General features: G+C 53.4%; 2 protein-coding genes across 5 annotated transcripts in view; one reads left to right on the top strand and one right to left on the bottom strand.

The window, feature by feature from the left end:
• Lrrc56 (leucine rich repeat containing 56) overlaps positions 1-748 on the bottom strand; it is a 28,692-nt gene extending 27,944 nt beyond the window's left edge. The window contains exons 1-2 of the mRNA XM_075972726.1: positions 669-748; positions 36-106 (exon numbers count right to left, since the gene is read on the bottom strand). The gene's annotated coding sequence lies outside the window, so the exon portion shown is untranslated. The remainder of the gene's footprint in view (positions 1-35; positions 107-668) is intronic.
• A 1,102-nt stretch (positions 749-1,850) lies between these two features.
• Hras (HRas proto-oncogene, GTPase) lies at positions 1,851-4,906 on the top strand. 4 transcript variants are annotated; one of them, XR_012910625.1, is made up of 7 exons: positions 1,851-2,002; positions 2,868-3,019; positions 3,216-3,394; positions 3,546-3,705; positions 3,801-3,876; positions 4,367-4,492; positions 4,639-4,906. XR_012910625.1 is itself a non-coding variant. In XM_075972722.1 (6 exons), exons 2-5 carry the CDS (start codon positions 2,909-2,911, stop codon positions 4,484-4,486), a joined length of 570 nt encoding a protein of 189 aa, XP_075828837.1. In that variant the 5' UTR covers positions 1,851-2,002; positions 2,868-2,908; the 3' UTR covers positions 4,487-4,492; positions 4,639-4,906. The 4 variants fall into 4 exon arrangements, 3 of the variants coding, with proteins under 3 accessions (XP_075828837.1, XP_075828839.1, XP_075828838.1); XM_075972722.1 differs by lacking the exon at positions 3,801-3,876; XM_075972724.1 differs by having other exon boundaries at positions 4,367-4,906.
• The last annotated feature ends 9,883 nt before the right edge of the window (positions 4,907-14,789 follow it).

The raw sequence follows: 14,789 nt of genomic DNA, 5'->3' as shown, positions 1-14,789 counted from the left end.
CCTCCAACCACCCACTTCTCTGGCTGAGGCCCCACCTGCAGGTTCCTGGCTCCTGTTGTAGTTCAAACATCCGGGCAAGAGGGCCACATGTGTCTACATGTAATACCTGTAAGAGAGAGTTAGATTAGCTTCCTGGCTATGTCACTGTGCTCTGTAGCACCTGGTTAAGCTGGCCAAAGTCAGCTCAGAAGCAAACAGGTAGAAGAATGGAGTGCTGTTAGCTGGGGGCTTGGTCTTGAACCTCCTGTGACCACTTTAGTGGTGGATGAGGCTCAGACAATGAGGAAGACAGTCCAGGGTCCCTCTGGGTCACCTAGTGCAAACTAAGGCACGGTTCTCATCCAAATCCTGCTGCTTCTTCCACGCCTAAAGGGGATGCTGGGTGTGTGGTTCAGAATCTTCTGTAGGCCCACCTCTCCTGAACTCCTTTCCATACCTATGGAGTTTTTTCAGGTGCCTCTCTACACCTCCATCCAGGTTTGACCGACCCCAAACTTCTTCACTTTTTACTGTCTTTACTTAGAAGTAAGAGTTGTCTCCTTCCACCGCACTTCATGACTTATTGCTTACTCAGTCCAGTGTGTCTGCCCCACAAGATGTAGTCCCCACCCTTCGGCCCAGGTGTCCCCTAGCACAAAGGACATGGAGAAGCGGTACCTAGCTCTCACCTGAGGGGTGGGCCAGGGTGCCCAAGTCCTGGGCGCATCCCTGGGCCCCTCCACCGCGGCGGTCGCTCTCTTAAGTGAGGGCTTTATTTTTTCCACCGCGGAGGGGTTGCGGCCCTGGCGCCATGGCAACGGGGGCGGGGTCTCATTTGAATATCCAAATATTCGTAAGCCGCGGGCATCCGGGGCCGCGGCAAGATGAGCCCCGCCCCCTAGCAACGGTTGCCGGGACACGCGGCAGATCCGGTGGGAGGGCTCTCCAGAGTAAGGGAGGCAAGCCGGACTGCTGAACGCAGTGAAGACACGCAGAGCCGCCATGGGGGCGGTGAGGGGCTCTGGCAGGCTCCGAGCGGGCTATCTGCCTGTTGGCCGCATCGGCCGAGCCGAGCTCGCGCTCCGGACGACACGTGAACGCGCGCCCCCAAGCCTGCATCCATCGGTTTTCAGAGGAGGACGTGCTTACTCGTTTCTTTGGCATTTCAGAGTGTTGGAAACATTGCGTCTGACACAGATGTACCCTACTTACTTGAGTGGGTGGAACACTTCATTTCGCCCTAATACCAACTTTTCTGACTTTCAGGGTTTTTCTTCAAATGGGAGCAAGTATGAGCTGCTGCAGGGTTGGGACCTCGAGTTTTATTGGGGGGGGGGGTCTTCTCCAAAGCACAAGGAGCGCAGTGTAATGAGCCGACGCTGCCCAGGGATGGGGCCTTCGCCCCACCTCGGCCTACGGGAACAGGCAGCTCGGGGTTCCGGCGGACTCTGCCTTCCTCTGGTATCCGGCGTCCGCGGTGCTGACTGTCCCGGACACTAGGTGCCCACCGAAATGACTTTTCCGTTCCCTGGGCCTTTGGGCCTCTGGTGAGGGTGCCGGGTGGGAGCTCTGTGACAGGCCCTGCGACCCAACCCGAGCGTACGGCAGTTTCTCCCCGGAGGAATCTCGGGCTTTTAAGCACGGGCTCCCTCACTCTCTTCCGCACCTCGGAACTAGGCGTCGCTCCTTGAGTGCAGCACCCAGGTTGCTACACTGCCTCTCCAGGAAGCCCCGCCTAGCTGCGGCTCCTGACGGATGGGTTGCTGAACCAACCACGACAGGTCGCGGTAAGGCGGAGCTCTACCAATCACCGGTCGTCTAGAGTTGACGGACGGGCGCGGGGCGGAGCGGGGCGGGGCGAGCGCGGGCCCGGCCGAGTCCCCGCCGTCCGCGCCCGGCGCCCGCAGCCCGAGCCGCACCCGCCGCGGACGGAGCCCATGCGCGGGCCCAGCCGGCGCCGGTCCGCGCCCCCGCCCTGCCCCGGCCCCGGCCCCGGCTCCGGGGGCAGTCGCTCCAGCAAGCGGTGAGTTCGGGCGCGGGGTGGGGCGCGGGGCGCAGGTGATCGGTGCTTCCTCGCTCCTCGTAGCCCGGCAGCGTGCCTAGCGCCCGGCTGCCCGCCTCTGCGGCCCGGCCCGGCCCGCCCCGCCTGTGGCCGTCCTCCCGGCCAGGCGCCGCCCGGGCCTCCGGAGACTCTGTGCCCCGCGGCCATCACGCTCCGGCCTCGGGGCTACAAGGACACCCGCGCCTGGCCCCAGTCAGGGCCTTCTGCTCCCCAGCTACCCTTCGCGCCCCTTGTGAGTCTTTCCTGCAGTCACCTGCTTCCCACACCCTCAGCCGCTTTCCCCCCCCTGCTTGCTGAAGGCTCCCTGGCCCCTTGTGGAAGGTCTGTCTCCGCGGAGGGCAGGGTCCCTTCCCTTCCCCCGCTGCCAGGACCGCGCCTGGCATGCAGTAGGCGCTCAGTAAATACTTGTCGGTTGCACCCACATGCCGGCGGGCCGGAGCCGGTTGTAGGCTGGCACTGGCCTGCCTGGGCACGCTGAGGCCGCCGTGGCAGGACCTGTTTTTTGGGGGGGTGGCCTCAGCCCTCAGGCGCCTCCAGTTGAGGCTTTCTGCCTACCTAGCGACTTCTAATTTGGGTGCGTGGTTGGGAGAAGCACTCAGCTGTCAGCCCTGCCTTGGGGGCCTCTCCCTGCTTCCTCACACAGCCATTAAGTGCTGCTGGAGGAGGTGGGGGACCTCCCTGTCCCAGCTGGAGGTGCCACAGGTGAGTGACTGAGCCACTGTTGTGGCTGGCCTGTCTGCTCAATGCTGGAGAGGGCCTTTGGGTCAGGCACCTATTAGCAGTCTCAAGTGGCCCGGGCCTGGCTAAGTATGGTTCTCATTGGCAGGTGGGGCAGGAGCTCCTGGAGTGGCAGCCTCTATAGAAGCGATGACAGAATACAAGCTTGTGGTGGTGGGCGCTGGAGGCGTGGGAAAGAGTGCCCTGACCATCCAGCTGATCCAGAACCATTTTGTGGACGAGTATGACCCCACCATAGAGGTGAGCTCTAGCTACCTGCCTAGGCTCTGGCAGTGGTCATGGGTAAGAGTCAGGACAGGCCCACACAGCCAAGGCTTGCAGGTGGTATAGGTCTGGCTCCCACCTGATCCGTCAGGGCATGAGATGTGCAAGGGTGGGCCAGGTCTGTGGACTTGTCTGAGGAGAGGTGGAGCCCCTAAGCTCTGTTCTTCTGCAGGACTCCTATCGGAAGCAGGTGGTCATTGATGGGGAGACGTGTCTGCTGGACATCTTAGACACAGCAGGTCAAGAGGAGTATAGTGCCATGCGGGACCAGTATATGCGCACAGGGGAGGGCTTCCTCTGTGTGTTTGCCATCAACAACACCAAGTCCTTTGAAGACATCCATCAGTACAGGTAAGCCACCTATGGCTAGCCCATGAGCCCATGGCACAGATGAGGAAGGTTCTGTGTGCACACTGAGGCTTTATGTCTTCTCCTGAATGTCCTGGATACAGCCATGCCTGGAGCCTGCTAGCTGGCTCACACACTCCTCATCCCCTTCCAGGGAGCAGATCAAACGGGTGAAGGACTCAGACGATGTGCCAATGGTGCTTGTGGGGAACAAGTGTGACCTGGCCGCTCGTACTGTCGAGTCTCGGCAGGCCCAGGACCTTGCCCGCAGCTACGGCATCCCCTACATTGAGACATCAGCTAAGACCCGGCAGGTGAGCTTGCTCCTCACTCTCTGCAGCTAGTCAGGGATTTACCCCACCCTACCCCGGCCAGGGAGCGGAGCTCATCGCCCTCTCCCTCAACACAGGGCAGCCGCTCTGGCTCCAGCTCCGGGACCCTCTGGGACCCCCCCGGGACCCATGTGACCCAGCGGCCCCCATGCTGTAAGTCTCCCAGATGGCAGGGCTGTGAGGGAGGCAAGGGCCAAGGTCTGGGCTTATGCCCTGCAGTTCTGAGATGACACAGCACCAGGGCAAGAGGGGGTCCATGGAGAGAGCTGCCCTGAGCCAGGCCGGAGCGGTGACCCAGGGGCCTAGTCCTTCCTGTCCCCATAGTGTCCTCTGGGTACCTGCTAGTTTTGAGCCCTTAAGTGTGGTCAGGGTGTTCATACCTGAGCCATACTGGGGACTTGGGAGAGTCCTCAGTTGAATGGCTCTGACTTCTCAAGGATATTCTGGAGTGAGTCTGCTTAAGGAGCGTGCCCTGTGCCTGTTAGATGGGCAGAGCCCAGCTCCCTATTTGTCTTGGTTTTGCAGTGAGGAAGGGTTGTTTTCCAGGGTCGGGGTGTTCCCTGATCCAGGCAGGGAGTTTCTTACCCAGACAGCACCCATTTCGTTCTCAGAGTCCCTTCTAATCCAGCCCCTCTGTTCCCAGGGTGTGGAGGATGCCTTCTATACGCTAGTACGTGAGATCCGGCAGCATAAACTGCGGAAGCTGAACCCTCCCGATGAGAGTGGCCCCGGCTGCATGAGCTGCAAGTGTGTGCTGTCCTGACACCAGGTGAGGCAGGGACCAGCAGACGTCTGGGGCAGTGGCCCCAGCTAGCCAGATGAACTTCATATCCACTCTGATGTCCCTGCTCCCCCCCATCCTGCCAATCCCCCTGCCTGCGGTCAGTGGTGTCCTTTGTGCCTATCTCGGCACAGGCTCAGGACGTGGAGGTGCCGGATACAGGGAGGAGGTGCAGACGGAAGGAAGGAAAGAGGAGGGAAGGAAGGAAGGAAGCGATGCTGGAGCCAGTCCAGTCCAGGGATGGTGGACAGAGATGACCAAGACCTTCGCATGGACAATTTGAACTGACTGCCATGAACTGTCCCTATTGCCACTGGCACCCCAGCCCTCAACCCCTTTCAGTTCCCTCCGGGTGCCTATGGGGCACAGGTTGAATCACAGTAAATTATTTGATGGTCTTGACTTGTCTCTGGCTGGGAGTAGGAGGTATAGTGCCTGTGGCCTCACAGAAGATACTGGGAACCTGGGCCTCATCATCTGCCTTGTTCTTGTTTCTGAGAAGAGGCTGCGGTGGCCAGCCTGGGGCCCCTGGACTGTGCAGCCCTTTCCTTCTGCCTGCCCCAGCTGTCTGTGTTTCCTGCAGAAAGCATTAGGCAACACAAGAATAGTCAGGTGATATGAAAAGTGACCTATTGTCCTTTAAGTAATGGGAGGAGGGGGGCTTAAGAGTAAAAGGGTATGGTATTCCTTGTCTTCAGCAGGAAACACATTTCCTGCATTCTGGGTTCCATGAAATATAGCCCCAAGAATTGCAGAGTATAAGACCTGCCCTGCCCCAGTGTCCTGCATCCCTCTGACCGATGATGGGGGACTCTGGAAATAGGGCCCGAGTGTTTTCTATGTGGCCTCAGGCCTCTGTCCCATCAGTGTCTAGAGCCTGGCAATCTTAACTCCCTGAGAGGGTAAAAGCTGCCTCACCTGTTCCTACCACCTCTCTGAAGTGTACACATGTTCTCCAAGTCACCTGTCTGGCCTTTTTTTTTTTTTTTTTTTTTTTTTTGGTCTTTTGAGATAGGGTTTGTTTCTCTGTGTAACAGTCCTGGCTGTCCTGGAATTAGCTCTGTAGACCAGGCTGGCCTCTGCCCCCCAGGTGCTGGGATTAAAGGCGTGCGCCACTGCTGCCCCGCTACCTCTATGATCTTGAGAGGCACAAGACTGCCAGGTAGCCGCTCCCTGCTCCTAAAGGGCGTGCCATGCCCAGGGCCTCATTCTAGCATCCTGGTCCTCATCCTGGCTGCTGGGCCCTTGGTGGGTGCACTTTACCCTCTCAGTTGGGTGGAATTGGGTGAACTCCCTCTTTTGGAGAACACTTAGGATATAAGGGGTCTCCCATAGGCACGATGTAGGGGCTGCTGCTGAGTAGGTTGGTTAGTGGGACACCCCACTTGTACTCTTCCACAGCAGCCAAATGTTCGGCTTCTCCGTCCACGTATATTTGAGGCTCCTGAGGTATCTGGAGCTTCAGTGGCTCCTTTGGAGCTATGTTGGTCATAGGTGGGTTGGAGACAGGGCCTGCTATGCTAGTGGTTGTCTTTGGCCCTGTTTGGGGGTTTTAGTAGGCTGGACATGTTCTGGGCTATGACTGTAAGGGTGGACAGGAGCTTAGTGTTCCTGCTGGAAGCAGTAGGGTGGGGAACATAGGGTAGAGCTTGTGGGGCCTAGACTTGGCTGCCCTGGGAAGAGACCTCACACTGGAGCTAATATGGTAAGAATGTCATATTCCATCCTTCAAGACTCCACAGTGGAGGCCTGAAGATACTTTAGCATTGTGTGGTTCAACCTGAAGCAGCATGTCCTACAGAGGCTTTGGGAGGTTCTCAAAGGTACGGAGTTCAGTTCTGGGCTGGGCCCTGGGAAAGGTCATCGTCCATGTCCTGCCTGTGCCCAGGTCATCTTGCTAAGGCTACTGTGCCCCTTGTTTCTAACTCTGGTCTTGCTGTATACATAAGACCACAGCCAAAGAGAGTTCCTGCCAGGAAAATAGCCTCAACTCTTTTCTTTGGTATGGGGGTGGGCTTAGGGCGTGGGACAATACCTTGCACCCTACCCAGCTGACCACAGCTGGTCTGGCCCACCCTTTGTGGCTGGCTCACTCAAGACTGGAGAGGTAATACAAATGATTGGTTTGAGTGTGGCCCACAGCGAGCCAAGGTCTGTCTTACATACTTGAGAAGTGACTTCCATGTATATTGAGGGCTGGTTTTTTTTTGCCATGGTCATGACCCACAACCTCGTCCTCCAGAATGTAGATATCCCAGAGCTTCAGGGGGCTTGACGTCTACAAATACAGCAGGCATGAGAGGGTGTCACCTGTCCAGGTGGGATCAATGGTCTGCATACAACCTCTGGTTCTCTGTAGAGCTGATTCCATGAGGCTGTTATCAGGCTTGTAACTGCTCAGGGATGGACTTAGCAGCTATGACCCTGGGATAAGGGGCTTGTCGAGACTCTGATTCTGTCCTGGCCGGGTCTGCCAACGGCACTTGCTCAAACTCTGACTTGTGCTGTGGGATGTGTGGCAGGAAGGCAGGAGGTCTATGGCCTAGTTCACCTATTAGATACGGACTCTTCTAGCCTTCTTGGAAGCTGGGGAGCTCCTAGGACAGCTACACCCCTGGACTGGGAAACTGACACTGTGGAGCAAGGAAGGTCCCTGCAGGAGCCCTAGACAGTTGGGGTCTCCTTACTGTCCTGAGTTCCTCAGGGTCTCCTGCTCCACATGGCCCCCAAACCTCTCTATTCCAGGTTCAGCCCAGCGCCTCTGGGGATGAGGCAGGTCTCTTCACTCACTCATGCTTTTTTACCTCATTCTCATAAGCTGAGAGCCAAAAGGTGGTGGCTGGAACCATTTGCAGATTCCTGAGAGTCTATAACCGACAAATAGAGCTTATTCCAGAGGTGCGGAGCCATGGCTTGGGGACAGTAGCAGGTGTCCCAGGAACCTGAGGCTTCCCTTCATCGTACTCTGCGTCCCCATTATGCAGCTGCAGCCTCAGAGAAGGAAGGAGGAACACCCACACAAGTCCTAGCTGGGCTTGCTGCCTTCCTATGTCCTGGTTCCTGAAGGGCAGGGTAGCCTTTGAGGCAGACTATGGCCGATAGGGTTTGTATAGCCTATCGGGCCCGTGAAGCTAGGACAAGAACAGGGTGGGAGGTTTGTAGCTGTCTCTTGGGCTCAGGATGAGGAGAGGACATGGTTAGGCTGATGCTGTCTCCTGGATTTTGGCCATAGGTGGTGAGAGATGCAGAATGACTGACTGGAACACATCACCTGGTTTGCTTATGCATAGAGGGCTCTTGGCTGATGAGGGACATGAGGGAGTCGTTTGACAGGTCTGGGTGCTTTGACCACAGCAGACAGTCTAGTGGTTCAGGACACGTAGGGAAGGGAAGGTGCTGTGACTGTAAATTGCCATCATTAATCAGTATGGCTGTCACCCAGCCTGGCTGTTTGGTGCCACGGGAAGCTGTCTACTGAACTTGGACGGTATGCCACTCATTAGTGGGTTGGCAGCTGGGCCGATGCCCAAAAGGCATCTTCCTTACTGAGGACCATCATCAGGACAGTGACAACCTGGCTCATGCCCAGGCAGTGGTCCCTGCTTTCAGGAGTCGAGTCATTGTGGGAGAAGATCACCCAAGAGGGTTGTGATCCCTGGGAGGCTGCCAGAGGTCCCAGGGAAGTTGAATGTGCAGCCTCTGCATTTTCCCCCCCGACACCAGGGTTCTGGCCAGAGGACAGGGAGCCTTGCCCGGGACAGAGGCTGGAAGGAGGTCTGGAAAGTGGGTTGGGGAAGGGAGCAGCCACCTTGGGGACTGCCTACTGGACTTGTTTTCTTTGTTTTTTTCAAGACAAGGTTTCTCTGTGAAACAGTCCTGGCTATTCTAGAACTCACTCTGTAGACCATGCTGGCCTCGAAATCACAGAGATCCACCTGCCTCTTCCTCCCAAGTGCTGGGATTAAAGGTGTGCGCCACCACCACCCGGCCTGGTCTTGTTCTCTTACAGGGTTCAGGCACATAGAAACCTCTGACTGTCCTCGGCTGGAATAGTAACATGGCACTTTCAGGATCTGGGCTTGAGGACCAGTAATGTCCATTCAGTATTTCAGTAGCATGCCACGTGCTGCTTCTGGGATAGCATGTTGCAGCACTGCCACGCTTGTGGGGTTCTGGGGTACACTCAGGAAAGAGTCAGGTCCAGGGGTGGCCAGGAGCTAGAACCCCCACACCCTTTCAATCCCTGTCCTAGACCAGGAAGCCCTAGCTCCTTGCTACACCGCAGTGATCGGTTAACCCTCACTGCTGTGTCCTGCCCGCATAGTGATAGAGCTGGCCTGGAGGTGACGCTGCAGGACTGAGGGAGGAAATGAACCACTTCCTGTAAGAGGAAGAGAAGTACTGCTCAAGGGAGACGGGGAAACAGACTGTAGAAACAGCAGTGGTGATGGGACACCCTACCCATGGTCACACAGTGTGATCCATGTCATAGGGCCCTGTATTGTCCATAGGAGACATCACAGTAGTAAGGCTGCTGCCTGAAAGTGTCTGTGCCCACTGGTACTATGTCAGTCCCTGGCAAGGAAACCCAAGCTGAGTTGGGACCATGCCCCAAGCATGCAGCAAGCCTCTCTGGGCACAGCTCTTTTCTACTTTTGAGGGTAAACCATGTCAGGGACCCAGTGGATGAAGTTCAAGTTTCATTCTGGTTGATTTATTTTGTTGTTGGTGCATATGGTTTCAGTCTTTGGAATATATAATCCCATGAGTTTGAGCCAGAGTGTAAAGCCTTCATGTGGTAGTCACCTGTTTGGCTGTAACAGTGTCTTCCAAGGAGGAGGCCTAGTAGGTGTTTGATGGGGAAGCTACACACCTGGCCTCCACACTGCCGGAGTCCCTGCCCAACCTCCAGTCTGTTCCTATCTCCCCTCAGGAGTACTTTCTTCTTACAGCAGGCAGTTCATGCTCTTTAACCTTGCACCCCCACTGGCAGGCCAGCTCTGTCACTTTATAGGTCTTTACTTGCACGAGGAGGCCTAGGAGTCCCTTGTCCTGGTGCCTCTCTGTAGGGCATCAAGGAGAGTGCTTTTCACCATGCACCATATTTGTTCCTACTATCATTGTCCTTGGGTGTCACCTAGGTCCCAGCCCCTCCTGTTTAGGGTTTGATGCCTATGGTACCCAGCAGACAGATATGGCTACTTTCTATAAAGAAAGGTCCCTTGATAGTATCACCCCTCCTTCTGGACTCCTAAATCTTGCTTCAGACTCCTGCCTGTCCTCCTGGGACCCATGCCCCTGTCCTCTCCCTACAGGCCTTCTGGCAGAGGCTGTGGCTCTGGGTCCCCCTGCTGTATTTCCTAAGAATGTTTGGCCTGTTGCTTACCCCCACCCCAGATCTGCATCATACCTTCTTTTTCGTTAATCAGGCTGGAAGAAGTCCTGTCTATTTGTTTGTTTGTTTAGGCCAGATCTCATTGCATAGTTCTGGCTAGCCTAGGACTCTCCATGTAGACCAGGCTGGTCTTAAACTCATAGAGATCTATCTGCCTCTGTCTCCTGAGTGCTGGAATTAAAGGCATGTGCCACCATGGATAGTTGAAGCTCAGTTTTAATGTTGACCTTCCAGAGAATCTTTTTGTTTCTCTCTTTTCTGTTTTTTTTGTTTTGTTTGTGTGTTGGTTTTGTTGTTTTATTTTCCATTTGTAAACCTCTTTCTAAAATTCAGATACCAGGTAGTCGCCAGGGTTGGGGTACCTTGAACTATCCCTGTTTAGCAGGGAGAGCTGTACCCATGCCATTGCCTATCCTGGTCCTGGTCCTGGGAGAATGTTCATGACACCTCCTTGGATTCTGTTGTCCCTGCCCCTGCTCTTCCCCAACACTGACACTATGTTCTTCCTTGGAAAGGCAGGGCTCAGTTCCTTATCCTAAGTGTGGGATGGGCTTGGAGACAGGCTTTTCACAAAATGAGAAACGTGGGCATGGGAGATATCAGGTGGAGACATAGCAGGTATTACTCCACTAAGGCAGGACTAGTGTCCAGGGCATGGAATTGGCCATGTTTTGTCTGCTTCCCCAGTTAGTGGGAGACCTAAGCTCCTGACTGGGCCTGTCTTATTCATGATGCTCCTGGCTAGGATACAAACATAATGTCTGGTATTTCCCTTGGTTCTTGGCTTTCTGGATCCTGGCAGAGATCATCTTTGTCCCAGGACCCTCAGTGGGTCTTCAGTATGTAGGGAGAATAATAATCCTGAGTGCCAGGCGTAGGCAGCATGGGAGGACCAGGGTATGGAGATATTGACTCATAGCTCTCAGGAGAGGTCAGTCCTCCCCAAAGTGGACTTTGCCTTCCATGGTTAAAGAGTGTACAAGGGCTCAGATTGCAAACTTTGATTCCTCCTTTCCACCAGGTGGCACTGCTATCCTTGAACTGGGGTGGCCCAAGCTTTGGCATCAAGTTCTTCCTCATCAAGGTAACATTGGAGGAATAGTAGAAACCTGGAAACCAAGCCCTGTGTCCTCAGGGTCAAAACAGTATACTCCGTTTCTGAGGAGCCTTCTACGCACCTGAGAGCAGCAGGTAGTCTCAGGGCCTCTTGGCTCAGCACAGGCTCAGCACAGGCTCAGCACAGGCTCAGCACGTCACCCTGTGCTCTTCCTGTACTGACTCCAGCTCTTAGCTACCTGCTTGTGTCAGCTTCTGTCAGTTTTGCTAGAACGTGAGAAATGACCGCATTAGCTGAGTTGTTCCTTCTTGGGGTGGCCCTAGGATGCAGCTTTGCCCTCTTACTTAGAACACTGAGGCAACCAAGCTGGAAAAAAGCAAGAAAGGTGCAGACCCTGGCCAGTTCATGCTGGTGGATTAATTTCATGGCATGGGACACACCTTTCTCGGGCCATGGAATCTTGAGATCCGAGTGGATCTTGTCACGGGTAACATGGCGTGGGCGTATGTGATTCATGAGGTACCATGGTTTTCCGGGGTTTCCCCTAACCAAGTTTTGCATAGGCTTTGTATCCATGGGAAATTCTCAGACAAGATTAGGGAATACAGAGGACAACAAAAGGTACTGACTACGGAGCTAGGCCAGGTATGACCCGGGGAGTTGCTTGCTATCTCGCTAGAGCTGGCAGGACATTCTGCCATAGGATCTTAGAAGGCAGCAGGCAGCAACTCCTGAGCTGCATAAATGGTCTTTAGGGACAGAGTCCTGCTTAGTGACCCTCCCACCAATAACTACCCATGCCCAGAACTTGCAATCACCCTTCCTCAGTGTCCTGAGTGCTAGGATTGCAGGTGCATGCCATCATGCTCAGGTAATATACAGTTTTGGAGATGTCCTGCAATCTTTCCTTTGATTAATTGCCACACCAGTGCAGCCTGGATGCCGAGTCCAAGGGAAGGATGTCAGGATTAATGAAACACACACTCTGGATGTTGCAGAATCGGAAGCCTTTATTGTACATCACTGTAACATAAGGGCCAGGCTGCTTGTTGGGGTTTCTGTCCCGCCCAGTCCCCCAGCCGTTTAGTCTCAGAGAAAATCACATAGGGATCTCTATAAGTTATAAAATGGATTGGTCCATTAGCTCAGGGTTCTTATTAGCTCTTATAGCTTATATTAACCCATTGTTCTTATCTATGTTAGCCACATGGCTCGGTACCTTTCTCAGCTGGGCAGGTTACATTTGCTCCTTCCGTGGTCTGGGCAGGACTGGAAGGAATGGGCTTTGTCCTTCCTAGCATTCTCCTGTTCTCATTGCTCCATCTCTACTTCCTGTCTGGTTGACCCACCTATACTTCCTGCCTGGCCAATCAGTGATTGACAGAATACAGACAATTCTTCCACACCACATCACCAAGGTGGTTTATACCTAACCCAGACAGGTAGGCCAACAGGATGGAGACCTCATTGCTGGATCCTCGAGTTAGGGCCAAGGCAATGTGTACTCAGGAAACAGGGTTGCTAAACAACTCTGAGAGCAGGGATCTTGCAAGTTTCTCAGAAACCCAGAACAACAAGGGCAAGAAAGGTCACCAACGGGAGGTGAGTAGGAAGGCCAGGACTCCATTAGTTCCCAACAATTAATGTGCTGTGTTTGTTTTCATTTAATCTAACTATTGAGATGTCAACCTTTAGTTACATTCTTACTGCTCCTGTTCCTGCTGTCTGTTTCTAATTTCTGTTTCCCCTTTGTTGCAAAGCAGCGGTGATAGGAGGGTGGCGCTAAGCAGTGGCCAGACCCTTGGCTCCTTATACTCAGGGTCAAAGCCAAGTGGGCATATTGGTTAGAAAGAGATGACTTCATTTTGCTAGACTATGTCTGATTTATATGAAGGTGATAGCAAAGTCAGATGTATCATGGGAGCAGGGCCCAGGATGAAAGCAGTGTACACCACTTTAGTGCGTACATGTTTTATTTTTGTCTGTTTTTTGAGACAGTTTCTCTGTTGCTTTGGAGTCTGTTCTAGAACTCACTTTGTAGACCAGGCTGGCCTCAAACTCACAAAGATCTGCCTGTCTCTGCCTCCTGAGTGCTGGGATTAAAGGCGTGCGCCACCACCGCCAGGATGAGTTTATAGTTTTCTAGGAAACTGTGGGAAAGTGGACCAGGGTTACCCAGAGCATCATGGTGGTTACAACTGAAGATGCCTGTGCTCAAAATAAGGTGGATTCACCGCCCTCTCCTGCTCTCATTTGGGTTATGCAAAATATTTTGGATGTTCTGTTTAATTTTTTAATGCTTTTAATTTTATTATTTGTTTGTTTATTGGGGCTCTGTGTATATGATATGGCAGTATATGTATAAAGGTCAAAGAGCAACTTGTGGGAATTGGTTTTCTCCTTCTACTGGGTTCCAGGGATTAAACTCGGGTTGTCAGACTTGGCATCAAATACTTTTGCTCATTGAGTCATCCTGCCACTTCCAAGTTGTATTAAAATTATTTTTTTTTTACATTTACTTATTTTGTGTGGGGGTGTTGGGAATCAGTTGTCAAGTTCTCCCCTTCTACTGTTTGGGACCCAGGGATTAAGGGCAGGTCATCAGGCTTCATGGCAAGCACTCTTCCCGGTTGAGTCACCTTGCCAGCCCCCTAACTTGTATCTTCAAAAAGGGTTTCTTTTTATTTTATGTGTATAGATGTTTAGTCTGCAAGTAAGAACGTGTACTACATGTGTTCATGGTGTCTGAGGAGGTCAGAAGAGGGCATCGGATCCTCTAGGACTAGAGTTACAGACAGTTGTGGGAGCTGGGTGGTGGTGGCACACGCCTTTAAATCCTTGCCCTCGGGAGGCAGAGGCAGGCGGATCTCTGTGAGTTTGAGGCCAGGCTTGTTTACAAGAGCTAGTTCCAGGACAGGCTCCAAAACTACACCAAAATCCTGTCTCGAAAAACAAAACAAACAAACAAACAAACAAACCAGATAGTTGTGAGCTGCCATATTGGTGCTGGGAATTGAATCAGGTCCTCTGGAAGAGCAGTCAGTGCTCTTAACCACCGAGCCATCTCTCCAGTCCAGCAAAGCTGTATTTTTGATACTTCATAAAAAGAGCAGTTACCCTAGGAATTGTATTTTTGCATCTCTACTTGCCGTCATTCCTTCCAAACTCAAGTCTGTGTGGCCTGACAGGGTTTCTCTGTAGCTTTGGAACCTGTCCTGGAACTTGCTCTGTAGTCCAGGCTGGCCTCAAACTCAGAGAGATCCGCCTGCCTCTGCCTCCTGAGTGTTGGGACTAAAGGCGTGCGCCACCACTGCCTGGCCTGGAATGAGAGTATCTTTTTGGGCCTAGAGAGATGGCTCATCAGTTAAAGCCTTTGCTGCTCAAGTGTGAGGACCGGAGTTTAAATCCCCAGAACCTCGCCTAAATTCTAGGTGGCTGTGGCATCTTTGCTCTAATTCCAGCCTCAGAAGCCAGAGATGGATTTCCTATAGCAAGATGGCCAGTGATACTAGCTATAGCCAAGATCTCTCTGGGTTTGCTGAGAGAGCCTGCCTCCAAGGAACAAGGTGGCAGAGCAATGGAGGATGACTCCTGACAGCAATCTCAGGCTCCCGCATGCACATACACTCATGTGCACACACACGTGCATGTATGTGGGCTCTCACACATGCAAAACCATGCATATCTATGAACACTTCACTCATATATACATACATGAAAATTGGGGGAAATCCCTTAATAGGGATTTTTCTAAACAAGACAACAAAAATTGGCAAAAATGGCTGAGGATACTGTTAAGTGAGTAGAGTGCTTGACTAGCATGGTTGAAGCCA

Source organism: Microtus pennsylvanicus, chromosome 5 (genome assembly GCF_037038515.1).
Source record: "Microtus pennsylvanicus isolate mMicPen1 chromosome 5, mMicPen1.hap1, whole genome shotgun sequence".
In the NCBI taxonomy this organism is placed as follows: domain Eukaryota; kingdom Metazoa; phylum Chordata; class Mammalia; order Rodentia; family Cricetidae; genus Microtus; species Microtus pennsylvanicus.
Note: the sequence above shows the minus strand (reverse complement) of the source record. Positions and strands in the feature narration are given on the sequence as shown.

Excerpts from the sequence above, each read along its gene's own strand:
- Hras (XM_075972722.1), top strand. The coding sequence starts at position 2,909 with ATGACAGAATACAAGCTTGTGGTGGTGGGCGCTGGAGGCGTGGGAAAG. Across the intron at positions 3,020-3,215 it reads AGTATGACCCCACCATAGAG|GACTCCTATCGGAAGCAGGT; the intron begins GTGAGCTCTAGC and ends GTTCTTCTGCAG. Across the intron at positions 3,706-4,366 it reads CATCAGCTAAGACCCGGCAG|GGTGTGGAGGATGCCTTCTA; the intron begins GTGAGCTTGCTC and ends CTCTGTTCCCAG.